This window comes from Malus sylvestris, chromosome 9 (genome assembly GCF_916048215.2).
Source record: "Malus sylvestris chromosome 9, drMalSylv7.2, whole genome shotgun sequence".
NCBI lineage: Eukaryota > Viridiplantae > Streptophyta > Magnoliopsida > Rosales > Rosaceae > Malus > Malus sylvestris.
The window spans coordinates 44860-71390 of NC_062268.1; the positions used below are offsets into that span (position 1 = coordinate 44860).

Genomic DNA, 26531 nt, shown 5'->3' on the forward strand with positions numbered 1-26531 from the left:
CTATGACTCCAAGGTAGAGACCATTGTATCCTTGTATACTATGTATTTGTAATATCGATGATGTTCGGCTAAGAAAAGAGGTAAGTCTCTGTGTCGCTAGAGACTGTACAGAAATGATAGACGTGTTCCGACGAGCAGTTGGGATGGTTTAGAAGGAACTAAAGACTTAAGGGACAAAGATAGTTTAGACATATGGGTCAAGAGGTTCGAGCTAAAGAGATGGAACTTAGTCCAGTCTGCTTCAAAGTCATCATCTAGGAATTCTAGGGACTTCCCATTTGGTTTACTATTCATACTATTGTTGTGTTCTTTATTATTGCAGGTGGAAGCTAATTAGAATGCTGCTAACTTTGGCTTGGGAGGATCAACCAAGCAATTATATAGGTGATGAGTGAAGTGTAGTTGGAAAATGATTGCCACACGTACATTGTCTGGGTGAGGAAGGGCTACAAGAAGTTGAAGCATGTATCTGTTTTAATAGGGCATTAGACATTACCTATAGTAGAACTTGTACTTGTGCTCTTTTTACTGCACTAAAGAGCGCTGTTTTAAATTAATCGAGCAAAAGCACTTTCCCATTATAATAGCATTCTGTTATAATGGCTACATGAGCAACTTGAGGTGAGGGCATGAGCTTGGTACCACTTAGTCGAGCAAAAGCACTTTTAATTGTAATCTGCCATTTCATGTTGGCTCATGAATTGCATTGCATCCTCTGCCGCATTTTTGCATTGAATGAAATGTGTAAAAAAACCCAAAAAAAAAAAACAGTAACGGGTGAAACGGGTGAAATGGGTGACCCGTTAAGACCCGTTAACTTAACGGGTTGGGTTTGGGTGACCCGTTAGCTTAACGGGTTGGGTTTGGGTGACCCGTTAGCTTAACGGGTCGGGTTAAACCCGACCCAAACCCAATAAACCCGACCCGTTTACAGGCCTAATCAAGGGCCATCCTTAAGAGTGAATTACATTTGTAAAAGTTAGGACATGACCATCATTAAAATGGTAATATTCATTAGCGGGCACAATAGAATACAGTTAGTTGGGACGAGCCTCAATGTCTATGTAATGTAACTCTCAGAGAGACCTAAACGGCATGCAAGTCTTCCCTTCGAAAACTGAAAATTAAAAAAGAACAACAACAACAACAACAACAACAACAAAGCCTTTTCCCACTAAGTGGGGTCGGCTATATGAATCCTAGAACGCCATTGCGCTCAGTTTTGTGTCATGTCCTCCGTTAGATCCAAGTACTCTAAGTCTTTTCTTAGAGTCTCTTCCAAAGTTGTCCTAGGTCTTCCTCTACCCCTTCGGCCCTGAACCTCTGTCCCGTAGTCACATCTTCGAACCGGAGCGTCAGTCGGCCTTCTTTGCACATGTTCAAAATCACCGGAGCCGATTTTCTCTCATATTTCCTACAATTTCGGCTACTCCTACTTTACCTCGGATATCCTCATTCCCAATCTTATCCTTTCTCGTGTGCCCACACATCCCACGAAGCATCCTCATCTCCGCTACACCCATTTTGTGTACGTGTTGATGCTTCACCACCCAACATTCTGTGCCATACAACATCGCTAGCCTTATTGCCGTCCTATAAAATTTTCCCTTGAGCTTCAGTGGCCTAAGACGGTCACACAACACGCCGGATGCACTCTTTCCATCCAGCTCGTATTCTATGGTTGAGATCTCCATCTAATTCTCCGTTCTCTTGCAAGATAGATCCTAGGTAGCGAAAACAATCGCTTTTTGTGATCTTCGCTAGATTGCTCCGGTCATTAGTGTGGATAAGTATATAAATGGATAGAGATAGGAAAGCAAACACAAGATGTACGTGGTTCACCCAGATTGGCTACGTCCACGGAATAGAAGAGTTCTCATTAATTGTGAAGGGTTTACACAAGTACATAGGTTCAAGCTCTCATTTAGTGAGTACAAGTGAATGATTTAGTACAAATGACATTAGGAAATATTGTGGGAGAATGATCTCGTAATCACGAAACTTCTAAGTATCGGAGTGTGGTATAGTCTTGACTTGCCTTATCTGTCTCATAGGTAGATGTGGCATCTTCTCTGGAAGTACTCTTCCTCCATCCAGGGGTGATATCTTTAACTGGTGGAGATGCACAAGGTAATGTATCAATTTCACTTGAAGCTTACTTGTAGTTTCAGGCTTGGTCAAGCGCAATACAAACCATGTAGTAGGAGTCCCCCAAGTCGCCGAGCTAGGGGGTCTGCTGAAAGAGGTGACAGACAAGGTAAGCAATCAGAGCTCCGACTGATTGTTCACCTTCTCCCCATCTTGCAGCAGCATGAAGGATAAAGAGAAGAAAAATGAGAAGAGATGATATGAGATATTTTTGCTTTTGAAGAAGTAACTTTCCACAGGCTTATTCTTGAACTGAGCTGGAGGGTTTTCTGGTTTCCTCCAGAGTATAAGGCCGACTGAAGAATTTGAGGGTCAAAACAAGTCCATCAAATCTAGAGTACGTTCCACCCTGCTGATATGGGATACTTTTGCTTTTGACAGAGTAATGAATGTATCGGCACGTGTGCTGTTACGCTTGTCTCCACATGCTTCCTTGTATCCTTCGCACTTGCCCTATCTGTTCCTCAAGCAGATGCGGAATCTTCCCTGGAAACATAAGATGTTGAAGATGAGTACTCGAGAGCAATGCCAGGTAAGTAATCAGGTAAGGGGTTCCAGGCAGTCAGTTCCTGGCTGGAAGCTTGATTCCAAGTGCTGACTGATTGCTCTCTTTCTCCTTGTCTTGCAGGTAAAAACAAGGCCAAAAGAAAAGACAGGGAAAAAGCATGATATGGGATACTCTTGCTTTTAACCCTGATGATATGAGATATTCTTGCTCTAGTATAGCTTGTTTGCAGAGGTATTATCGGGGGGAAAGAAAGCTGAATATTTCGAAAGGCTTCGTTGGGAGTGCCCTCTCAGATATGATGAAGGGTTGAGCATTTTTGCAGATCTGCCTGTCCGTTGGGGATGGAGGTCGACATATATAGGAGTCTCCCTAACAACAAGTAGTAATGCTATTCCTTTACCCTGCTTGGTCATAGCACGGTAGTGGGAGCTGCCAGTTTCACATGTTTTAACTCTGTCAGAGCACTTTGAAAAAGTGGTATGTGGTATCTGGCTCTCGAGATTCGGAGAACGATGCCTCTTCGATTTTTGAGAAAGCAATCATGCTGGGGGTATGACTCTCGAGATTCGGAGAGCAGTGTCTCTTCGATTTTTGAGAAAGTAATCATGTTGGGAGTCTGGCTCTCGAGATTCGGAGGGCGGTGCCTCTTCGATTTTGGAGCAAGCAATCTTGTTGGGAGTGTTGTCTCGAATGTGAGTAAAGGTTGGGCATGTTTGCTAGTCTACCTTGCCACGAAGCACAAAGGTTGACACACAAGGACTTTCCAATTATCCAGCAATGGTACTGTTCCTTTACCCTCTCTTCGATTTTGAGAAAGTAGTCATGTTGGGAGTCTGGCTCTCGAGATTCGGAGGACGGTGCCTCTTCGATTTTGGAGCAAGCAATCTTATTGGGAGTGTTTTCTCGAATGTGAGTAAAGGTTGGGCATGTTTGCTAGTCTACCTTGCCACGAAGCACAGAGGTTGACACACAGGGACTTTCCAATTATCCAGCAGTGGTACTGTTCCTTTACAGTTGTGGTTAATAATATGGTAGCTAGACCTTCAAAATTTATGTGTCTAAACTTTTGTTAGTGCTGTTTCTTTGCTATTCTTTTACCTTTCTTGGTCAGAGCGATGTAGTGGGAGCTGCAAGCTTCACGTGCTCAACTTTGGCAGAGAACTTTGGCAAAGTTATTTGTGGTACCCATGAGCTATTGTTGCGTGTGGGAAGTGGGTGATTGAACAGTAAGATTCATGTGCTTTCAACTTCACCAGAAGTCTTCGACAGAATGCCCATAATTTCTGCAAAGCTGAGTGTGCGTGTGACAGGTGCTGACAAGGCTAGAAAAGTAGGTGCCTCTTCGATTTCTGAGATCGGCCCTCGTGGTCTCTGAGCAGCCCAGCTTTTGAGAAAGCGAGCGCCTCTTCGATTGATTCGGAGAACGATGCCTCATCGATTTTTGAGAAAGCAATCATGCTGGGGGTCTGGCTCTCGAAAATTAAAAAAGAACAATGAGAAAAAATCAAAGTAATAGCACCTTCAGGAATCACCCATAGAATGACTCTCTTAAAACCATGTTGCATATAAAGGTATTTAGAAATTTATCATAGAATGACTCTCTTAAAACCATGTTGCCATGTTGCATATAAAGGTATTTAAAAATTTATAAAGGATAAACTTTTACACATGAACAAGAAATTGCGGAAATATTGTACCATCATATTGCATACAAAAGTCAAGATCATCACAGCAGCAATTCACGAATGCGAACTGGCCTTTTAACTGCGTTTGTAAAGCCCTGCATACAGGAAAGGAAAAATTGCATTGTTAATATGTTCTATATTTCTCACACAAATTTAAAGTCACTGGTAGAGTAAATGGGGTTGTGAATTCCCCCTGCGTATACATTTTCTACTCTCTGGCAAATAATATTCTACTACTTTAGCACCCAGCGAATTAAGGATGATACCGTCGTGTAGAAAAAATGGTAAACCAGTTATATATCTTTTATTAAATCTGGGAAATAAGACTGGAAGTACATTCAGACTTAGTTTAATGATTGATTAGGTGGGGTAGGACATGCATATATAACTGTGGCAATGCTGCAGGTAATAAAGGTATAAATGGAGGTATCAGCTAGATCAGTTGGTAAACTCCATTCATATCGTACAAAAGACTGGAGAAAGGAGGGATGACAATAACATACATGCGATTGCATGTGGTACCTACACCCCCAGTTGGGATTTTCAGAGTCAGTTTAATGCATCACACGTGTGAAAGACATCAACCACTCAATATGTAGATGTAAGAACTAAGAACTGAATAACATGTAATTTTTGCATCCAAAAAATGAAGAAAAAGAAACGACGGATGATTTCACACCTCGTTATATTTAAAAACTAGTGGCCGTGAATCTCTCTCTGCCGTTGCTTCCTTCTGAACAGCATCATCAGTCTTCTGAGTACCTTTGTTCAGCTTTCTAAATCTGATTTTTAATTGTAAAAGAGAGATCAGAACAAAAAAGGGTCACTGACAGCATATATGACAACCATGCATTATAGCATTCTTAGAGACCATGATCCCTTTTCACCACTGAAGACCAAAATAAAATTTGTTCCATAAACAAGCCTTTGGTTATGAATCTGTGTTGTGACATTTATCACGCAATTTATCACAACTGTGATAGGCAGTCGATTTGTGGAGGGCAGATTTGGGGACTCGATTTGGGGGCATAAAACCACCGTATCAATCAGATCTCACTCAATACCTAAGTTTAGTGATTACTAAAGATATGAGAGAGACAAAGTCAAGTACAGAATGAAAAAATAGTTATTACCTGTCAAAAAAACCAGAAGAACCATTAGAAGACCTCATACTTCCAGGAGAATTTAATTTTGCCCTGGCTGTGGTAATTTTGGAGCTCAAGTTCAATGAAACACTTGAAGTACAGGGATTTGGCTGCCTTCCATTTGACATGTTTTCTGAGTTTCCAGCATTTACAGCACATTCACCTTCACAATAAGCTCTAGCAAATTGTAATCTACTAGTTTCTGCAACAAAAAGACCATGGTTTTCCTTGTTGCATCCAACTGTTGTATGCACAGATCTTCCAGCGCTTGCTTGCAAGATCCTTTGCTTTTCAACCTGACACAAATTGATTTTAAGTTAAAAGAAGGGGTTGGGCCAGGGGGTTGATTGTCTGCAATGAGTGTAGTAACTTTCAAGAAAAAAAATTTGCACACATAAGTACTTTTCTTTTAGATTTAACTATGCATTTTAGGACGACAGATTCCCTTAAATTGTCTGCTTAGGTAATAGGAAAATATGAGATGCATTAATCATAAACCATAGGAGTGTTTAGATAAAGTACAAGAATCCTAATAATAATAAAACAAATAACTTAATATAGGAAACCAGATCACACCCCTTCAATACTTAAGACCCAATATTCTAAATGTTTTAGAATGTCAATACCATACATTTTTGTCCTCCAACTTATAAATACGAGTAGTTCGTGAAAAAAGGAAGTGCATATTTTTTTCAGTGGCTTACTGGTTCGGAATATAAAGATTCTAAACTACGTCATGAACTGAAGGCCCACCTTTAGATGACACTCACAAGACTTATTCGCATCCTTAAAAGATGAATTTCATTTAGATTCAGTAATCCATTAGCTCTAGTTGAACGGAGTTTCTAAGAGAAGTCTGAGAGAGAGAGAGAGAGAGAGAGAGAGGTTTTGGAAATATATGCTAAGGTTTTATAAAACAGCCCCTTCACCTAAACAATGAATTCGCATGATAAGAGACACTAGCTGACTTAGTTCACCCTTTTCTGGCGATTAAGGATTTATAGTTTTACATATAGTCTAATGAGCAGGAAAAACTAATACAAATTGCATCACTCACCTCATGCGTCAACACCTGCTTCATGGTTGAGGCGAGTAGATGATGACCAGATCTATAGCCCTGCTTGATCACAAGAAACAGAAATACGAGGAGAATCATAATATGAAGCAAACTGCATAAAACAACCATAACCAACAACTCAAACCTTGAAGTTAATGAAGTCGTTAATGGGGGGATCGAAAGAGAGTGATGAGGCATCAGCTGCTTCATGTCTGGGATTGCTAGGCAGAAGATCGGCCTTCATGCTTCTATGTGCTATAGAATAGGAGACCATCGTGCTAACTAACTGAGCCAAATCATTCTTCTCCTTTTCTGATAGCAAGTGCAATGCCACCTGAGGAACATACCATACTATTTCATAAACAATCAAATGACTATAGCCACAGCTTGGTAAGCGCATGCAACGAGAGAGAGCAAAAGATAGCAACAAATAGATCTATGACAAAAGAATAATGGGTAGCTTTCTCGTAAGAGAGATGTGTGTTGTTTCTCACAGCTGTGATTCTCAGGAAGGAACAATTACACTTTAAGACAAATACAACTAAATTAGCATTTGAGAGAGAGAGAAAGAGATTAAAAAATGTAGTCTAAGTGAGTTCACATAAATTTCCTTTTCACAGTTCTTTTGCAGCGCAGATTAGCTTAACCCATAAAGGATGTATGCAACGTAGTCTATGTGAGTTCATATAGATTTCCTTTCACAGTTCTTTTGGAGCGCAGATTAATTTAACCCATAAAGAATGTAGTCAGAATATCTGTCTAAAAGTAAGCAAAAATATACAAGAAACAAAACGAAATGGACCAAGTTGAGAAAAATGTAAACAACAGTGTTTTATATGCTCCAAAAATATTCCCTTAAGAGCTAGAAAGGTTATCCAGAGGATTACATGTTACAGGTTAAAATTTCAGGAGAGAATATGACTAATAGATCAGGACAAAAACTGTGTAATTTTATAGTGCCAAGTTCACCAAACTAAGTAAAGCCTTCTTTTAGTCCAGTAAACTATTTTATTTAGGTTCAAAAGTCAAATTATTACCTGTACCTTTATTTTTCCATTACAACGACTAAAGAGTCTATGATATGTGATCGACATTTGCATTGAAATCTTGTAAAGACATGGTATTGGACCCATGCACCTTAAATGTCGATCGCATATCTTAATCATAAATATAACATAAGAAAACAAATAAAAAACTTAAGTATATTCTATTGGAATAAAATGATATCACACATTCTTTTCTTATAAAATAAATGACGAACACAACCAAAATATCTCAAAAGCATTGGCTGTCTGATAATCACTTGAACTAGTAGCATATGTAACTGCCACGTCTCTCACATATGAAACTGAAAATAAAGATCAACACACAAACACAACAAATGAAATATGGAACTGCCACCAAGAACCTCAAAGAAACAAGATAAGACATGGCTAAGATGAACATTATTACCGGCCGTAGAGTTGGGGGTGACAGGATGTGTAACAGTAATGAAATTGAGTCTTCTACTAAGGACTTAATTGACAAATGTCTTGAAATAGATGGGGGAATTGTGTTGTACCAAGACCTCAAAGTTTCCACCTTTTCCATCAACACTGTGCGGTATCTGAATATGTATGGGATTCAAATCAGTAAAAAAAAATTGAAAAATAACTTTCATGACTTACTTCAAGATCTAACAGGTTTGCAGGATACCTATGATATGATTTTGGCCACTCAATGTTAGGTCTCTGCACTTGGGCTACCAAACGATGTATAGTGATTGCAATAGCAGGCTGATAAACTCCATAATAGAAAAAAGAGGAAAGAGTCAAAGAAGAATGTAATTCAAACAAGTCGCTGCAAGTAGATATTCAAATATCCTTACCATAAAGAGGCATGTGTTGTGTACGCATAATATATTTATGCATAAGGTCAGAGGCACCAAGACTGTTTAAGCATTTGACCTTCAGATAAGAGAAAATTGTACAACATCAACTTTGTTTTAGCACATCACAGGTAATCAATATAGTCAAACCAGGCGGCTTACAGTCTTTTGTATCACTGGATCATGATAAGGGAGATGCAAAAAGTTTTCATGAAGACCATCCGCAATCAAATCATAGTCACCGCTGCAAATTTATTGAGTAGGTGAGGTAGACATTAGATATTTTAAACACTTGAACATATAATGTTTGCTGGAATTTACTACCTACCAGTTAGAAACGAGAGAATGCAAAAAGTCAAAATCATTTGACAGAACTCCACAGCTACTAGTGGTTGTTCTTTCCCTCTTCGTTTTTTTCTTTTGGAAGATCTAAAGAGAGTCGCATCTTCAAATATAAGGTTGTGAAAACTATGGATAAAGAATAAGACACACATCATCTAACTTACAGTTACACTTACCTCTTTCCAGACATCAATCACACTTCTTGACATATCCTTTCGACCAACCACTTGAGAACCAATCTCCCACTGGAAAAGTATGAGTACAACGTAATGTTAACCACTCGCTTTTAAAGAAAATACAGTTCTTCAAACAGAAACCAAACTGAGAACTCCACCATAAATAACTATCACCATTCAACAGGAACATAGGTAGTGGGAGGATGAGAAGAACCCCTAAAATATGGTGAGATGGTAGTAAGGGAAGCTCAACGTAATCATAGGAGACATCCATGATTGTGACAAACTTGTTTCATGAAGAGATCCACCTTTTTTACTCCATTTCTCCGAAAAGTTGTTAATGTGCTCAAACCTTAATAAATATTTTTAACTGGTCAATGCTCGGAAACTTCAAACGGAACTGTTTTACTTGTCTAAACAAAACCATCCCAGACAAAGCTAATCTGATATTGTGAAGGCTTTCTTAATTAAGGAATAGTCTGCAAAAGAGAGATAATTAGCCTTGCAGATTTCGGAGGAGCCTCCTGGATGTTCGCATTCGATTATTATGATGACTGAATGGGTCACTCACGGTACTATCTGATTGTCGTGTAGTTCCTCTGGGTTTTTGCTTATTATATAACAAGAAAAAAAAGGGGAAAAAACTCTGCAAAAGAAGGATCACATCAAACTCTTACCGCATTGAGTGTTTCCTTCTTCTTGTTGAGAAACTGAAGAGTGTTCAAGCATGAACGTATATCACATTCTGTAACATAAAGGTTGAAGTGAATGGAAAAGATCAAAGATTGAATAAATGAAGGGGAGTTTGAAATTAGTACAAACTGGTATAAACCAAATTTCAGTCATAACATTAAGGAATGACAAAATTCCATTTTAAACTTAAAAACACAATCGAACTAGTACACAACACATCTAGACTTGGTTATAGAATGGTTTGTACATTATGAATAACCAGATGAATTCAAATAAGGTAATTCTCAATAAAAGGGATGTACGACTCACCTGTATGCTCTGCAAGTGCAGTAAGTGCAATGGAACTTGTTTTCATTCCCTCCTTATTACATATATATTTAAGCCTGTAATGTAACAACAAAATTTGAGGACCGAACTAACATAGGAAAGTAGCCACATATAAAAGCCATTTCCTTTGAATGAGACAATGTACTGCAAGTAACAAATAATTTACCAATCCCAAATATGAGTATGAACATATGTGATGTGATATCTATGTATAGTATGTTAAATTGCTAATAAATAATTTCTAATTTCTATGTAGGTTGTACAGCTCCAACACATAATTACTATTTTATAGTAAACAGACCAATTAGATACCCTAGTTATTTCATTTAAAGAACTTAATTTTCCCTGAACAAATAAAGAATACTGAGAAGTGAGAACAAGATTCATTTCCACATAAAGTGACATGTCACAAAGTAACAAAATATACCAGTATTGGAATTAACTCAAGCATGCACAAGTTACTCATTAATTGCATGGGCTTATAAATCGCAATTTGCACGAAGTCGTTCACTCACCATGTTTCTAACTTTCGATAGTTTACTATGTTGTCATTACACAAATGCATATGCTTCCCCCATGATCCGTACATATAGATGTTTCAAAAAGTGATTTATTCACATTCTACAGATTTGAAGAACTTCCCTTTTCCAACAAATTTGATTGGCAGTTAAAATTTCGTTGTTATAAATTTGGTACCCCGCTGAAGGATAAACTCAATCCTCAATATGAGATTATTGATGAACAGATTTAATGCCACACAACTTTGGTTGGCACTTCCGTGATATGGCAATAGTGGTTTTTCTCCCTGAACGATTATCGTAGAAGTTTCAACTATAAAAGAAATGATGTATAACCTTGTGCAAAAAACATGAGCATATTCAGATTCCAAAACACATCAAATTATGTTAAACCTTATAGAACAATTGATCCAGCAAACAATCTTTCAACAACAATTGATCCAGCAAACAATCTTTAGACATCAATTTATATTTTTTAAACGTTACCTGCTCACCACTCGACTCACTGTTGGTAGTACAAAAACATGAACCCTGTAAAAGAATAAGTAGTGTTATCAAGCAAATAGTTCTCCAACAACTCCTCATAAATGTTTTCTTTTTATAAAATGTTATGGTATGAACTTATGGGACATTATTTAAAACTCTATTTGTTACAATTATCAGTTTATGATAAGCAACAAACTTTCATTGAAGAAAAGAAAAAGAAAATTTGTTCACATTATCATTGAAATGGATAGAAATAAAATGATACAGATTGATAAGAGACACGCTGCTTCATTTTGCGTACTAACCAATGCAAAACTAGGTTTAAAAGAATTCCCAAGATTACTACATTTGCAACTAGTAAAGACTTTGGAATGTATGTTTGTGGCACATTCTACTCCATAAACTTACATGAATCTATACTAAGATGGTGTTATTGTTAGAGCTATCAGCTATGTACATTGCGCTCTTTAGGTCCAGTTAACTTTTTTAAAATTTATATATAGAACCTTTTTTAGGTCCTATTACTTGATTAGGACTATATATTCTTCCTTATTCTAGGTGTAATCCCTTGTGGAGAAAATATCTGATTTCCAGATCTGAGAGAATGATGGAAAATGATGCACCCGTTTAGCTTCCACCTTCAATTATTCATTCTTGATTGAACCACGCGAGCCCTTCCAGTTTCTTGCAACCCAACTACCTCTACTATCATGGATTTGATTTTTCCCCATCTGTTTTGCAGTTTGAGTCTACTGAGTTCTGCGGATTCACTCAATTGCAACCATCTCTTCTGCAAGTAATCTCTACCTTCATTGTTAGTTGTATTAATACTTGGAATGTGGTTACTCAGTATCTTCAGAGGATGGTGTGGACATCACGTTGCTGGACAGTTACTTATCTGATGATGACAAGAAGCGTTTAGAAGACTGATACTCCCCATTGGGTTTGCAAAGAGGATGTCACCAGATACATCAACCAATTCGGAAGCTATTATCGCCAAAGTTTCAGAGAAAGAAGGAAGATGAACTACAGACACTTATCCAGGGATTTTAAAGTTGAGCACAAGGTTTTCATTTTAGAGATTGAAGAGAAATCTTTTGGCGAAAGGATTCGGGTAACAGAGAGAACGAGAACTAGAGGATATCAGATATCTTTTGATCTGGGTTGTGCAGCGTGGATCATTGAGCAGTTAAAGGCGGTCATCGACACAGGTGGTTTGAACTTCTTCAGAAAATACAAAGGTCACAACTATCAGTTTTGGGTTGAAGGATTTCAGAACAAAAATGGGGAGTTCCTTGTCCTTTCCAAAACCGAAAAGGATGGTTTTGTCAGAAATATCTTCGTTCCAAAAGGTTTTAAAGGTATAGGATGGAGAAATCTGGAGGAGCTGATGTACGAAATACTGCAAGGGGGAAAGAAAACGGGGACTACAATGAGGAAGATGAATCGGGGTGGAACTGAGCCTAGAAGGAATATGTCGGGATCCGGTACTCAAGGTTCTTATAGGGATGCAGTCACTGGAGGAAGGCAGACGACAAAGGAGGAATACAATCGGAGAGCCAGAGAGGAACTTTGGAAAGAATTCACTTGGAATCAGAGGAAAAGCTCTAAAGAATCTTACAGTTGGGGAAGTGTTGTAGTCTGTGAGAGAAAGGTGGTGCATCAATCATGGAGGGAGGTGGAGGCATCCCTTCGAAATCTTCTGGGAACGGAAATCAGACTCTCGCCATTTCAATGCAACAAAGCACTGTTTGTTTGCCAGAACGAGGAGGAAGCAAAAAAAATAGCACTACTTGGAGCAATAGGCATGAAGGAGTACCCCGAGGTGAAACTGGCGGGGTGGTGGGAGAGTTTGAACACAAATCAAAGACTGGCGGTCAGTTACGGAGGTTGGGTGGCACTGGAAGGTTTACCACCGCATCTTTGGACCAAAAAATTTTTCCAGGATATTGGCGAGGCTTGTGGCGGTCTGGCGGATATCGATCAAGCAACATCTGGATTCGGATTCTTGCTCGAAGCAAAGATAAAACTCAAAACCAACATAACTGGTTTCATTCCTGAGGTAGTAGAAGTGGCTGACGGAGACTTAGTCTTCAGGGTCAGGATCCGGCAACTTTCTCCAGCGATGAGACCCATGACTCCGGCTGAAGATCGGGGTAGACCGGAAGCTTTAGTTGGGTCTCTGAAAAAGGAACAACAATTACAACGGACTTCTGGAATATTTCATCCGGCGACGGCCGAGCTCGGGGAGGCAACCCACGCGACGGGGAAATGTGCCAGCTTTCGAATCGGCGCCATCGACTGCCCAGTCACTACCGGTGGTGACAGAATGTTTGGTCACGACGGGACTGAGACTGCGGACGCGAGTTACGAGATGCCGGCAAACCAACTCTCTGACATTATTGTCTCTGAAAAAGAGTATGGGACGCCACCTCAAACACAGGGCGGGAATGATGGCGGAAGTTCGAGTACAGAGGGGGCACAGATCTCATCAAGCAGGGAGTACTTTAATGGAACAAGCGTGGAGATATGCACTAGAAATGTTGCATATGTTTCTCTGGGTAAAAGCAAAAGGCTGGAATTAGATGGGAAAGAGAGCGCTGGCTCAAGGACAGAGGGGGCACAGATTTCATCAAGAAGGGAGTTTTTTAATGGAACAAGAGTGAAGATATGCATTACAAATGTTGTAGAGGTTTACGATGGGAGGGGGCCCAATAAAAACAATTTCATTCCAATTAAACTGGATGGAGTGGTGGGCTCTGATACTCAAAGCCCAAATATTGAAGATAACATGGCGGTCACCGGGCTTTTGGGTGCTAAAAATTTATTCTCAACTTTAAACGGTAAATCGATGGGCTGTAAATCTCATTGGGATGGGTCAGGTCGAGGTCCACTTATTCAAACAATTTACGGGATGAGACATCGGTTTCAATCCGAATTGGAATTTTTGTATAAGTCTCAAACGTCGTCGAATCCTTTGGAGGATCTAAGGTTGCTGACTCTAAGGCACCCCGTTGGAGGATATTTGGCTTTGGGCGATACCCAGCAACCACGGGCAACGGAGTATTATACAGCAGGCAGTCCAAGTAGATCTTCGTCGAGCACATGCTCGAGTTTCCTCGGGAGATTTGGTCAACCTGACGGGGGCAGATTGCGGTTAAAGAGTCTGTCACCACAAGATTTTGGCTCTGGTCAGAACCAACTAGAAGAGCCTATTTCGATGAAAGGCTGGCCTGCTAATCTCACATTCACTGATTCAGATAGTGAATTAGAGGAAGTTCTGGTGAGCGAGGCCGATGAGGACCGTGCTGAATCACCGAGCGGGTCGATTGAGAAGAATCCAGCAGATCAATGGTGGAGAAGGATGGAGGCTCTAGGCATGGATTCGGCTCAATTGTTTGGCAGCGACGACGAAGATTTCTCCGCCCAATCTTCTGTTGCTGACGGGGAGACGGAGGCTTACGCACAAGAGGAAAAAGAAACATCTGAAGATTTCGAATTATCCTGTGATGTCCTCCACAACCTATTCAAGGATTTAAATTTGGAAGAAGTGACAACGTTGAAGGAGGCATCTAATCACGAGGAGAAGTCTGTTACTAAGGCAACAGGAAGCAACAAGGAAATACTAAAGTACAGAAGAAGGAAAAAACTGGCAGGCCAATTAGCTAACAGTGAGCCACAACATCTAAATTCCAAATTTCTGTCTAAAATGAAGATTTCCTTGTTTCCGTTGAAGAGGTCTCTGTTAAAAGAAGCGAAGAAAGGGAAAGTCAGAAGAGGCAAGAAAGATGATGGTTTTAAGGGAGACAGTAAACTTCACAGGGGCAATACCAGTTTTAATGAAGATAATTAGCTGGAATGTTAGAGGACTGGGAAGTAGACGGAAGAGGCTAACTTTGAAAAAGCAATTCCAACGGCTACAGCCCGACATCATCATACTACAAGAAACTAAGAAAGCTATGATTGACAGAAGCCTTGTGGCTAGTGTGTGGGGAAGCAGATATAAAGACTGGATTTATGCCCCTGCACAAGGAAGTTCAGGGGGCATAGCTGTAATCTGGAATACAAAACACTTGTCAGTAACCGAATCTTTGATCGGTGTTTTCTCTGCATCAATAAAAATTATGGCTCCCAATGGGATGGAGTGGTGGCTTTCTGGAGTCTATGGTCCATGTAAAAATAGAGACCGAAGGGAGTTTTGGGAAGAATTGGCGGGACTTTATGGCATGTGCGGACCAAGATGGTGTGTAGGAGGAGATTTTAACGTGGTTAGATTCATAAATGAGAAGTCAAACGGAGGGAGGTTGACTAAAAGCATGAGGGATTTTAATGATTTCATTAGAGAGACTGAACTCAAGGATCTGGAGCTGCTCAATGCACAATTTACTTGGTCAAACCTCAGAGAAGAACCTGTGTGTCGGAGATTAGACAGATTCTTATGCTCTACAGGCTGCGAAGATATCTTCCCTGAGGCTAGACAAACGGCCTTGGCTAGGGTCATTTCTGATCATTGCCCAGTCCAGCTAGACACCAACAAAGTGAAATGGGGGCCATGCCCTTTCAGATTTGAAAACATGTGGCTTCAAGATCCAGAATTCAGGAATAAATTCAAGGAATGGTGGCAATCGGAACAAGTGGAGGGGTGGGAGGGTTATAAATTTATGATCAAGTTAAAAGCCATGAAAAGAAAGGTGCAAAGCTGGAGTAAGGAGAGCTTCGGCGAAATTGAAAAAGTCTTGAAAGAAGTGGAAGCAAACATAGAGGAGTTGGACAGGAGAGAGGGGTTGGAAGGCTTAGATTTTGAAGCTAGAAGTAAAAGGGAAGAACTCCAAACCATTGTAGGAGACTTGGCTTTTAAAGAAGAAGTGAAATGGAGGCAGAGAAGCAAAGTGGAATGGGCAAAGGAAGGGGATGGTAATACAAAATTCTTCCATCGAGTTGCAAATGGGAGAAGGAAGAGAAACTATATTGAGAGGTTAGAGTCGGTGGGAGGGGGAATAATAGAGGAAGCTAAAGAGATCGAAGAGCATATTGTCAACTTTTTCAAATCCTTATTCAGCAGTAACGACGAGGCATGTTGGGGATTGGAAGGGATAAATTGGGCTCCAATAAGCGCCCTTCAGGCAGTTTGGCTTGAGAGGCCTTTTGAGGAAATAGAAGTTCAAAGAGCAGTTTTCGATTGTGGAAAGGATAAATCACCAGGTCCAGATGGCTTCTCTATGCAAATGTTTCAACATTGCTGGGAGATTTTGAAGAAGGATATAATGAAGATCATGGAGGAATTCTTTGAGAAAGGGATAATAAATGCAGTGACGAACGAGACTTTTATTTGCCTTATCCCGAAGAAATCAGATTCTTTAAAAGTGACGGACTATAGGCCCATAAGTTTAGTAACTGGATTGTATAAAATTATAGCCAAAACATTGGCTTCAAGATTGAAGGAGGTTTTGGATACCACTGTCTCTCCGAATCAGGGGGCGTTCGTCAAAGATAGACAAATTTTGGATGCTGTCCTCATTGCAAATGAAGTGGTAGAAGAGGTGAGGCAGAAAAAAGAGAAGGGATTGGTGCTTAAGATCGACTTTGAAAAAGCGTATGATCATGTGGAATGGAGATTTCTGGAAGAAGTACTACAAAGAAAAGGTTTTGGCAATAGATGGAGGAAATGGATGCAAGGATGTTTAAGCTCTGCAAATTTCTCCGTTTTGATCAATGGAAGGCCTAGGGGAAAATTTCAAGCTTCAAGAGGTTTGAGACAAGGCGATCCACTGTCACCATTTCTTTTCACCTTAGTAGTCGATGTTCTGAGCAGGTTAATGGAGAAGGCACAAGAAACTGATCTCATCAAAGGCTTGTGTATCGGCCAAGAAAAGGTGGAGATATCTCATCTCCAATTTGCCGACGACACCATTTTCTTCTTGACAGAAGACGAGGAAGTTTGGAACAACCTAATCCAAGTGCTTAATTTATTTTGTTCGGTCTCAGGATTGAAAATCAACAAAGCTAAGTGCTTTTTGGCTGGGATAAATTCAGACAATGAGAAACTAAACAGGCTGGCAGTTTCTTGGGGGTGCGAGGTAGGGTGCTGGCCGATAAAGTATTTGGGGCTTCCCCTCGGAGGAAGGCCAAGAGCAATAAAATTTTGGGATCCAGTGGTAGAAACAATGGAAAGAAGACTTCAAAGTTGGAAGAAGGCTTTCCTATCCAGAGGGGGTAAATTAACTCTAATTCAATCAGTCCTGGGAAGCATGCCGATTTACTATATGTCCTTGTTCAAAATTCCATGCGGGGTAAGAGGACGTATAGAAAGATTAATGAAGGGGTTTCTATGGGAAGGCATGGAGGAAGGTAAGAAAACACACTTGGCCAAGTGGGAGTTAGTCACTAAAAACAAAGAGGAAGGAGGTCTAGGGGTGGGGAACTTGAGGAATCAGAACGAAGCATTATTGGCTAAGTGGTTGTGGAGATTCCCAAGGGAGTCACAGTCTCTGTGGCACAAGGTGATAAAAAGTAAGTATGGGCTACAAGCTAATGGATGGGAAGCACTTCCTCATGGGAGGGTTTCAAGTCGAAGCCCATGGAAAGACATTTCGAGTGGTTCTCAACAGTTTCTTAGATGCTGCACGTTTGAGGTGGGCAACGGTGAGAGGGTGAGGTTTTGGGAGGATGGATGGGTAACAGGGGGACCGTTGAAGGAGCAATTCCCCAGACTATTCCTTCTATCGAGGAAGCATAATCAAAACATCTCGAGCTTCGTGGAAGTTTCAGCAAATCCTTTGTGTTGGAACTTTGATTTTAGGAGAAACTTGAATGAAATGGAGATAGTAGAGGTGGCCACATTATTACAGAAATTGGAAGAGGTTCGATTGTCTCCATTAAAGAGGGATATCAGAAGGTGGAACCTGGAAGCTTCAGGTTTGTTCTCATGCAAATCCTATCGTTCATTACGGAGCAACGATGGGAGTGTGCACTATTTTCCACCCTACCCACAGATTTGGAAATCAAAGGTTCCTCCGAAGGTTAAAATACTTGTATGGCTTGTGGCCAATGGGAATCTAAACACATGTGACAGAATTCAAAGGAGAAACCCTCTTATGTGCTTATCACCACATTGGTGTAGCCTGTGCAAAGCCAAGGAGGAGAGTGTAAATCACATATTTCTTCATTGCTCCTACTCGATCCAACTGTGGTGGAAATTGTTTCAGGAGGTTAAAGCAAGTTGGGTCATTCCTAAAGGGTGTTTCGAGCTACTAAGCACAAATTTTAAGGCACTTGGAAAAAGGAAAAAATCCAAAGTTTTGTGGGGTTGCTTGGTATCGGCAATTTTCTGGAATATATGGTTGGAACGTAACAAGAGGATTTTTGAAGACTATACTGGAGTGGGGGCAAAAGAACTTTGGGGGAGAGTAAAATATTGGGCAGCTTTTTGGGCTTCGGTAACTAAAGAGTTTAAGAATGTTTCTCTATCTCAAATACTATGGGATGTGTTAGCTGCAGTTAAGTGAACGAGGTCTAGAAATGGCTGCTGTAGCCAAATCCTAATGGTTTTTTCCTTGTTGTCAGTTAGTGGACTCTTTTCCACTTCTGTGCTGTTCTTTATTCTTTTAATAAAATTGTTTCTTCTCAAAAAAAAAAAAAAAAAAAAAAAAAAAAACTACCTCTACTATCTATATAACCTTGGAAAAGCATCTGCCAACTTCTCCAAGGATGTCACCCCACTCCCAACTACCAACTTCGAGCAGTTCTGAAAAGCTTCATATATTTGAGCCCTTCCAAGGGTTGACAGCTCCCCTTAGTAACTATATTAGCATCCCAACCGTTTATGCTAGCCCATGGGCTCTTAGCAGTTGCCAGCAGAAGTTTGCATAAAGCAACATGCAGGATAGCTGACATGCACATGAACCTAAGCATGTCTTATGAAAGGAACCACATTTATGGTTAAGGTGTATATATGGTAGAGGTGGCTGGTTTGATAGTGAAGGTTTAGAGTTTAGGGTTTAGGGTTTAGGGTCTCGTCATTTGCCAAAGCATGAAAGGAACCACATTTAGGGTTAAGGTGTATGGAAGGTAAAGGTGGCTGGTTTGATAGTGAAGGTTTAGAGTTTAGGGTTTAAGGCCACGTCATTTGCCAAAGCATGCATCATGGGCATGCTTGAGAAACCTCAGGACATGCCATCTCATGTAAAGTTCGCTTGGATTTTCTTACCACTAGAATGGCTCATCGAGCATAGGTGATATTTCCTCCGTCGAAAGCCAAAAGACTCGTAATGCTCATTAGGGAGAGGCATGGTGTCAACCTTTTTACCGCCACCTATGGGCATATGGAACATTGAGTGAGTTTCATGTGGCTAACCTTGGAGCCTAGACAACAAGCATAGATTACAAGACGGTAGTCAAATGTCTCTACAAGACAACTCGTGGACTAGCAGGCAAAATTAGTGTTGCACACTGTTAACTGATGACATGTTTAACCGCTATGCAGCGTTTGAATACTCAATATGAGGAACATACCTAGACCTCCATGGCTTTGTGACGCACATCACACCAAAAGGTTCACAACACAAGCATTGGCTTGGTTTCAGCCATGACATAAGGGTGCCTAAATAAAAGGCATGCTTGCTTAAGCATAGAGGTGTACATATATTTTACCTCAGACAATATTTTATCTCATCGAGGGCTCTGCAGTCTACCCTATCATGTGTTCTGACTCGGTTGTCGAATGCATTTGATTCTTCCCATGATCTTAACATTTTATTTCAAGTCACAAGACAATTGATCTAAGTTACAAATATCAACAAAAACCAAATCTTAGAGGACTCAAATGACATCAGTATGCTCATAGATATTGTTAGCTTCGTCAAAGTTGGAAGGAAAAGAATTATGCTTTAATTATAGATGTATAGACAAATGTTGAATTGGGTTTATATGATTTGTAACCAATACTAAGAAAGACTTACTTTGCAACTTGACGCAATGGTCTCAAGGCAGGTGCATATAGGTCATTACATATGCAAATAACCTACAGAAGAAGAATCAATTAATTATAATATCCACGAGGCAAAAAACCAAAAACATTTAGTTCATTAAGTATCAATAAAACTCACAGGCCTCGACAACGATGCAGTTTTTCTCCCTCCTTTTGAAGAAACCCTTCCTGAGTTTTGTTCATTGTTGACATTCTCCTTCTCCATATAAGATTTCCTATCAGCACATACCTGCATGAAAATATAAAAAAAAAAAAAAGTTCAGCTATACAAAACAAACTAGTGAGCTGAAATTGGCTCTTTACATAACATTTTTAGTTCAACTAGTTCTTTATTATTTGCACCCCTTTATTTACTTAAGCTAACCACAAAACTTTTTATAGTTAAGAAAACTACGTTTTTATATAAACTAAAAAACAAAACAGCCCTTATGGTTAAAAAATTTCAAATCCCTTAGAATGCCCTTAATTGATTAATTAACTTGGGGAACCCTATTCAACAATGTCCCCCCCTGAGGTTTGGTCTCACTACAAGACCCCACAAAAATCTTTAGTTGACTGTTTATTGGCGAAATGTCAATTTACCCCCTCCTTTCCTTAAAAATGTTAGACCCTATATCGAAATAATATATTAAATCCTAAATAATGCTACAGTTAATAAGAAACACTAAAACTTTTTGTAGACAAACATTTGAAAATCAAAATTGATAAAAAAAATATATGAGTAATAAAGAAAAGTGAAAATCAAAAGCAAAATACAACCTAAACATGGAAAACCCAAACCATCCCCTCCCTTAGCTGCCACAAACAACCACTAGACCAGCAACACAACTACTGCATCACCCCAAATGACAAAGTCTCCACCAACTGTTTAGTTCTCTCTCCCCTCCCTGACCCTAAACCCAACCCCATCTCCCCTTCAGCACCCACACCCAACTTCGTCCATCCCAAACCCAATCACACCCACCCACAAAGATACTCAATTCTGATCCCATCCATCCCTAACCAATGTCGAACAACACCCACCATCGCTCCTTAGATCTCATCCCTCCCACCAACTTGACGATCTACTCTCACCACCCACCAACCCTAGCCACAACCAGCCCAACCAACCAACCCCATACAACACCTACCATCCCTAAGGTGGCAAATTTATAATGCATAAAACTAAAAGGATTTCACTTTTTTATTTTCAGATGCGAAGGTGTAATAACATGTTCTTTTCATGTTTTTATTTCGTAATGATCAATAAGTCATTGATATTTAGTTCTTTAATTTCGCAGCTGTCAAGATGATAAAAATAGAAGCAGCATTCAATAAAGGTGCCCATTAAGCCACCAAAACAGATCAATGAAATCCACATGTATATCTCATATAACACAGAATTTAAAAATTCAGAACCTTATCATTTACCATTTTTAGAATAACTTCCACGACACCTTTCCCATCTCCAAGAGCCCCATCTATTTCGTCAATCACCTAGAGGAAATGCAGTTGGATTTTGTCATGAGCACACACAATAAAAAGATTAAGCTTGAAAATTAGAACCAACCAAACACTTTGGCATCGAGTCCATTCTGAGGAACTTCTTCTCAATAACTTCGACGGACTCCATCTGAACAACATCAAGAATTTTAGCTGCAACAGTTGACGATGATCGGTCATCACTAGCATTAACCTACAAAACATGTAATAAATCCACCATTCCATTATACACAAACCTACAATTATTTTTCTTTCTAAACAAGTGACAGATGACAAATTAAACCGGGAAGAGCTCCCATAAAAAGTGAAAAGCAATGTTCCTCAATACATTTTTGGTGCTCAAATATAAAGCTCTAATATGCTTAGTGATGTAATATCTAAACTATAGATCAACTTATGAAATTTGTAAAATGCTAAACATGGTCCCTGAAATTCAACCCAAAATTAACTGTATTTTAATTGTTTTCCGTTTGTCATAATCAGGGCTGTCAGATAAGCTGCTAATTTGACAGTAATGTTATAAGTCACTAAACGTAATCTTGCATCCAAATTCCAAAGAATCCAATTAGGTTAGATGCAACTGATTTTGAAAGCCTATTATCTTAAGTTAGAATAAATTAACTGAACAAGTGATAGTTAAATTAAATATACATGTAGACTGTAGGTAACACGAACGTCATACTACATCTGCTATGAAACTGATTTCAACATCCCTGTAAATAGCAAAAAGCAAATTGTAAAATCAACTTGTGATACCCAAAATTGTGAATATGGCAGATTGAATTACTGCACCGGTCTTATTGAGAAAATAAAGAGACTTATTCAAACATTTGATATGGAAGCTAGGGTTCTCCTCTACAAGTGATTTAAGTACATCAGATGATTGCTATTTCTAATCCATGATTGATTGATATTGGGGTATTAGAGGATCTACACAATGATAGAACGGCCTGTGATAGATTGTTCCATAATGCTCAAACAACATTAGTGAGAAGGAAAAAGTGGGAGGTGCTCCTCTCTTGACATGTGTGACAATCAAGCAACCTCACTAATCAAGGCCTAAATCCTACGTATCTTCCGCAGCCACCATTAGTTATAATTACTTTGACATAGGGGACTGGTCAACTGCCTGACCACCTCCTTAGCTCATCTCTTCCCCAAATCACATTGTGCAAGTTAATTTGGAAATTCCAATCCAAACCGAAATTTCTGATTCCGAAAAATTTTGACAGACTTGGATGGCAACTGGAATACATCTATCTGACCCGAAATTTCTCAAATTTAGTACTATGAAAAAAGGGTAGTGCTATCTGTGAGAATGTGAAGGTAAAAGAGTCCCACATTGGTACTTCTCACACACCCTCTTAATTTTTGGTTGTTGGATCGAATGAATTGAAGAAGATCAATGGCCAAACAGTAACATGGGTGTGTGGGAGGTAAAAATGAGTGTGTGAATAGCACTATCCTAAAACAAACCATGCATATGCTTATTTTATCACGTTCATTGTTATATCTAAATATGCTTTATTTCTTATTTGTATATTTAATTATACTATTATATATAAAAAATGAAGAGTATAATCATACTTACTATTTTATCTTGTCTAATATGATTTTATGTTATACATACCAAAATGGCTACAAATATCGCAAAATTTCACAATAAATATTGAATGGTGGATGCACAAAAGTTTGAAAACTTTCATTTCGTAGTCTTGCAAAATGTAGGAGATCCGAAATATGTTCCGAAAATTCCGAGATAAAACCAATTCTGAAAACTCCAATAAATTCCAATAATCCAAAATTCCAAAATTCCAAAATTGGAGCTAATATTTGATTCCGAAACTTTTTTGGATTGGGAATGGATTTCATCTTTCCGATCCTATCTAACCGAAAAATGGGGAAAACTTTAAGGACCAAAATGATATCCTGACAAGTAACTCCAGCTAACACAGCAAATGATACTGAATGATTCATGCAAAGACAATTTCTTAAAAGAATTCTTTTTATTAATCACGATTATGTGTGCGCAGATAAGAGTAGTGTGCGCAGATATGAAGTGAACAAAATACCTCCACCACTCGGTACCCACAATGCTTTGCAGCTATATGTGCAAGTGTAGTCTTCCCAAGCCCTGGAGGGCCACAAAGTAAAAGGATCTGCAGTGACCATCAAATATGCAGGTCAGCCAATGCAAGGTAGTTCTATGTTACAAGGCACATAATTAAAAAACAGTAAGAATAAAAGCAAAATGCAGAAAGAGTTCATATTCTACCTTTTGTTCTGGGGGACTGGTAGACCTTGACTTATTCCACAACTCTGGAATGCTTTTTGAATTAGCACTTTCATCATTCATATCCTTAAAATGCATATTTTTTTCATTATTCCATCCTCTGCTATTCCTTGAAACCTTTGAATCAAAATGTTTGTGGTGTTGAGTGATAGAAGAATGCCGTCTCAACGCAGACAAAACCTCATCGGATGTGCTCCTAATTTCAGATCCAAAAACACAAGGATCCCATTGCTTTAACCATAGGAGGACCTGCAATGCAAATAAAAAAAGAACAGACAGTTGACAAAAGACCTTCTAGGGAAGAAAAACTACAAAAACATGTGCGCCTTTTGGAGCATTAACTCCCCTAAAAAGTTATGAAAAAACATGAAAACAAACATAGTTACCTCACGATTTGTTTGTTCGTCACTCAGAAGCTCAATAAATGAATTTGGAGCATATTTATCCACCCAAAGTTGTTCATGCAATAGTGGTGTTTCACTCTGAACTTCAGAGCGAGCTTGCAAGGTCTTCAAACAACTCTAATTATATTTAGCATATCAATACAGATTTCACTGATCAGGTAAAACATTTATGATTCGCCAAATATTTCAAGAGAGTATCTAGTGTCTCATGGCATAACACAGAAAAGTTAAACAATCCTCACTTAGAAAGTTTTCTAACTGTGAAACAAATAAGTCCCTAAATTCATTAAAAATTGCTAATTTCATCCCTACTCAGGTGATAATTCAAGGACTAAATTGGCAGTTCACCCTATATGATAATAAACGATAGGATTTATGTACTGTTTACGACATTGAAGCCAACTAAATATGGATTTCTTATAAAATGATGTGGATTAAAGTTGGATGACTCCAATGACTCTTATGGGCCCATTTGATAACCATTTTGTTAAAGATGATAGGGAAATGCATAGGAGAAATCAGAGATAGGGCGGAGGAAGGATATTGGGAAGAATGCAGAAGAAATGGGTATAAGGAGTGATACACAAAATGGAAACTAAAAACCTAAACTGAAGACAATTATAACTTGTTTGCACTTTTAAGTTTCCATTTCATACATTCTCCCTCCTCACCTCTATCTCTAGCACCAAAATTGAAAACTATAAAACAAAATGGTTATCAAACGGACCCTAAGTTCACAATGAACTAATTCATCTTCAAAATGAATACCATACCTTCCTAAATGCCTCTTTCTCCACTCTTTGCAATAGATCATTAATAGGTTCTGATATAAGACCTGCAAAAATTATACTTCCCAGTCAAGCTAATGTGTATAGAAAGCAATGTATGTGAACTGCAACTTATATACACCATTAACTGCTATGCGACGGAACGATTCTCTACTTTTCCAAGGTTTTCTCAGAAACCAAACATGCAGCTAGAGAAAAAAGCATCCAATTATTCAAGAAAATAATTTGGTTCTACCTCCCGATGTTCCTTTTATATGCAATTTCTTGGGACGCTCCTTCTCCACCAAGCATATCTTCGCGTAAACTCTATCCCCGGCACTCGGCGCCGTTACCGGAATGAAACTACCATCTATCTCCGACGCATACCTTGACACAACTTTCTCCTCCACAACATCAGTAACTCGTTGATCGACCACGGGATCTATCTCGTGTGGCGGCGAGTAAAGCCAGTCCTCATCATTCTCGAACCGGTCCACATCATCGACCCTGCTCCGTTTCTCATCCGACAATCCGGATTTTTCCGCAATCGACTCATCAGGACTGTCGGATGATCGCAAACGCTTATGGGCATTGTTTCGGACTTCGTATGATGGCGGGTGGTCTGTGGAGGGCGGCGATTTAGAACGGGTAGGTTGTTCTTTGCCGTATTCTTCTGGGTAAGGTTCCGCCGGTTCAAAGTCTAGGCAGTCATCGTGAAGGTGATAGTTAGCTTCAAGCAATTCAAGCTCTTCGGGAAACGGGATTCCCATGTCCATGCCCGATAACGACAGACGCTTGTGGCCGTTGATCTGCGTTCCGGAAGATTACGGCTGGTCTGTGGACGGTGGCGATCTAGAATGGATAGTCTGTTCTTTGTCGAATACTTCTGCTCATGGTTCTGGATCTTGGCAGTCTTCGGGGAAGCGACAGTTTGCTTCAAGCAATTCGAGACCCTGCGTATGGTTTCATGGCCATGGTTGGTCACCGCGCGTTTGGATGAGAAGTTTCACAAGTACATCCGTCCGGTATTGTTTTACAAACAAAAAATTTGAAGAAAAAGTTCGCAAATGTGTTTAGTATCAATAGCTAAAATGTCAAAAAACAATAATAAATTTGTGCGGATAAGTAATATTTTTTGTAACATAATTACGATGGTGGTGGTAGTTGTAGTTGTAGAAATGGTAACTGCAACGGGAGTGTTGTAGCAACGATAAATGGTGGTTGGGATGGTGGTATTAGACAAGTAGTGGTGTTAATAGTGGTGAGGTGACCTGATAGGACGTAGGTGGTAAAAATAGTGGTCTAGGGGGCAATGGTGGTGGTAGTGTGGCGGCAGCAACGACAACGGCGATGGTGGCAAATTTTGGTTGTGTTTACAATGATTGTGAGGGATGGTTAAGAAGTGGCAAGAATGGTGGTGATGGCGATGGCAAATATGGTGGTGGTAATGGTGGTATGTGGTGATGGCGATGGAAAATATGGTGCTGGTGGACGTGATTGTGAGACAATGAGATAGTGGAGGTGGTGGTGTGGTGGCCTTGGTGGACGTGCAAATGGTGGTGTTTTTGGTGAGACAATGGCAACGGCAGCAGCAATGGTGGAGTGGTGACAATGGTGAGACGATTGATTTGGTAGTGGTCATGGTGG

The 26531-nt window shown here is 39.6% G+C and overlaps 1 protein-coding gene across 2 annotated transcripts; it reads right to left on the reverse strand.

Annotated features, from left to right (window-relative positions):
* Positions 1-940: 940 nt before the first annotated feature.
* Positions 941-26063, reverse strand: LOC126582801 (uncharacterized). 2 transcript variants are annotated; one of them, XM_050247000.1, is made up of 24 exons: positions 25141-26063; positions 24891-24952; positions 24100-24234; positions 23696-23962; positions 23493-23579; positions 21488-21613; positions 21337-21414; positions 20057-20167; positions 19910-19971; positions 10953-10997; positions 9931-10004; positions 9606-9673; positions 8929-8997; positions 8739-8839; positions 8573-8654; positions 8411-8489; positions 8239-8326; positions 7996-8149; positions 6689-6877; positions 6544-6603; positions 5475-5782; positions 5021-5123; positions 4354-4436; positions 941-1117 (listed from the first exon to the last, which is right to left on the reverse strand). In XM_050247000.1, the coding sequence occupies exons 1-23, from the start codon at positions 25658-25660 to the stop codon at positions 4383-4385; spliced, it is 2922 nt and encodes a 973-aa protein (XP_050102957.1). In that variant the 5' UTR covers positions 25661-26063; the 3' UTR covers positions 941-1117; positions 4354-4382. The 2 variants fall into 2 exon arrangements, with proteins under 2 accessions (XP_050102957.1, XP_050102958.1); XM_050247001.1 differs by having other exon boundaries at positions 21349-21414; positions 25141-26061.
* Positions 26064-26531: the final 468 nt, after the last annotated feature.

Excerpts from the sequence above, each read along its gene's own strand:
- LOC126582801 (XM_050247000.1), bottom strand. The coding sequence starts at position 25,660 with ATGGACATGGGAATCCCGTTTCCCGAAGAGCTTGAATTGCTTGAAGCT. Across the intron at positions 21,614-23,492 it reads GTGGGTACCGAGTGGTGGAG|GTTAATGCTAGTGATGACCG; the intron begins GTATTTTGTTCA and ends CATGTTTTGTAG. Across the intron at positions 8,327-8,410 it reads ACAACACATGCCTCTTTATG|TTTATCAGCCTGCTATTGCA; the intron begins GTAAGGATATTT and ends TCTATTATGGAG.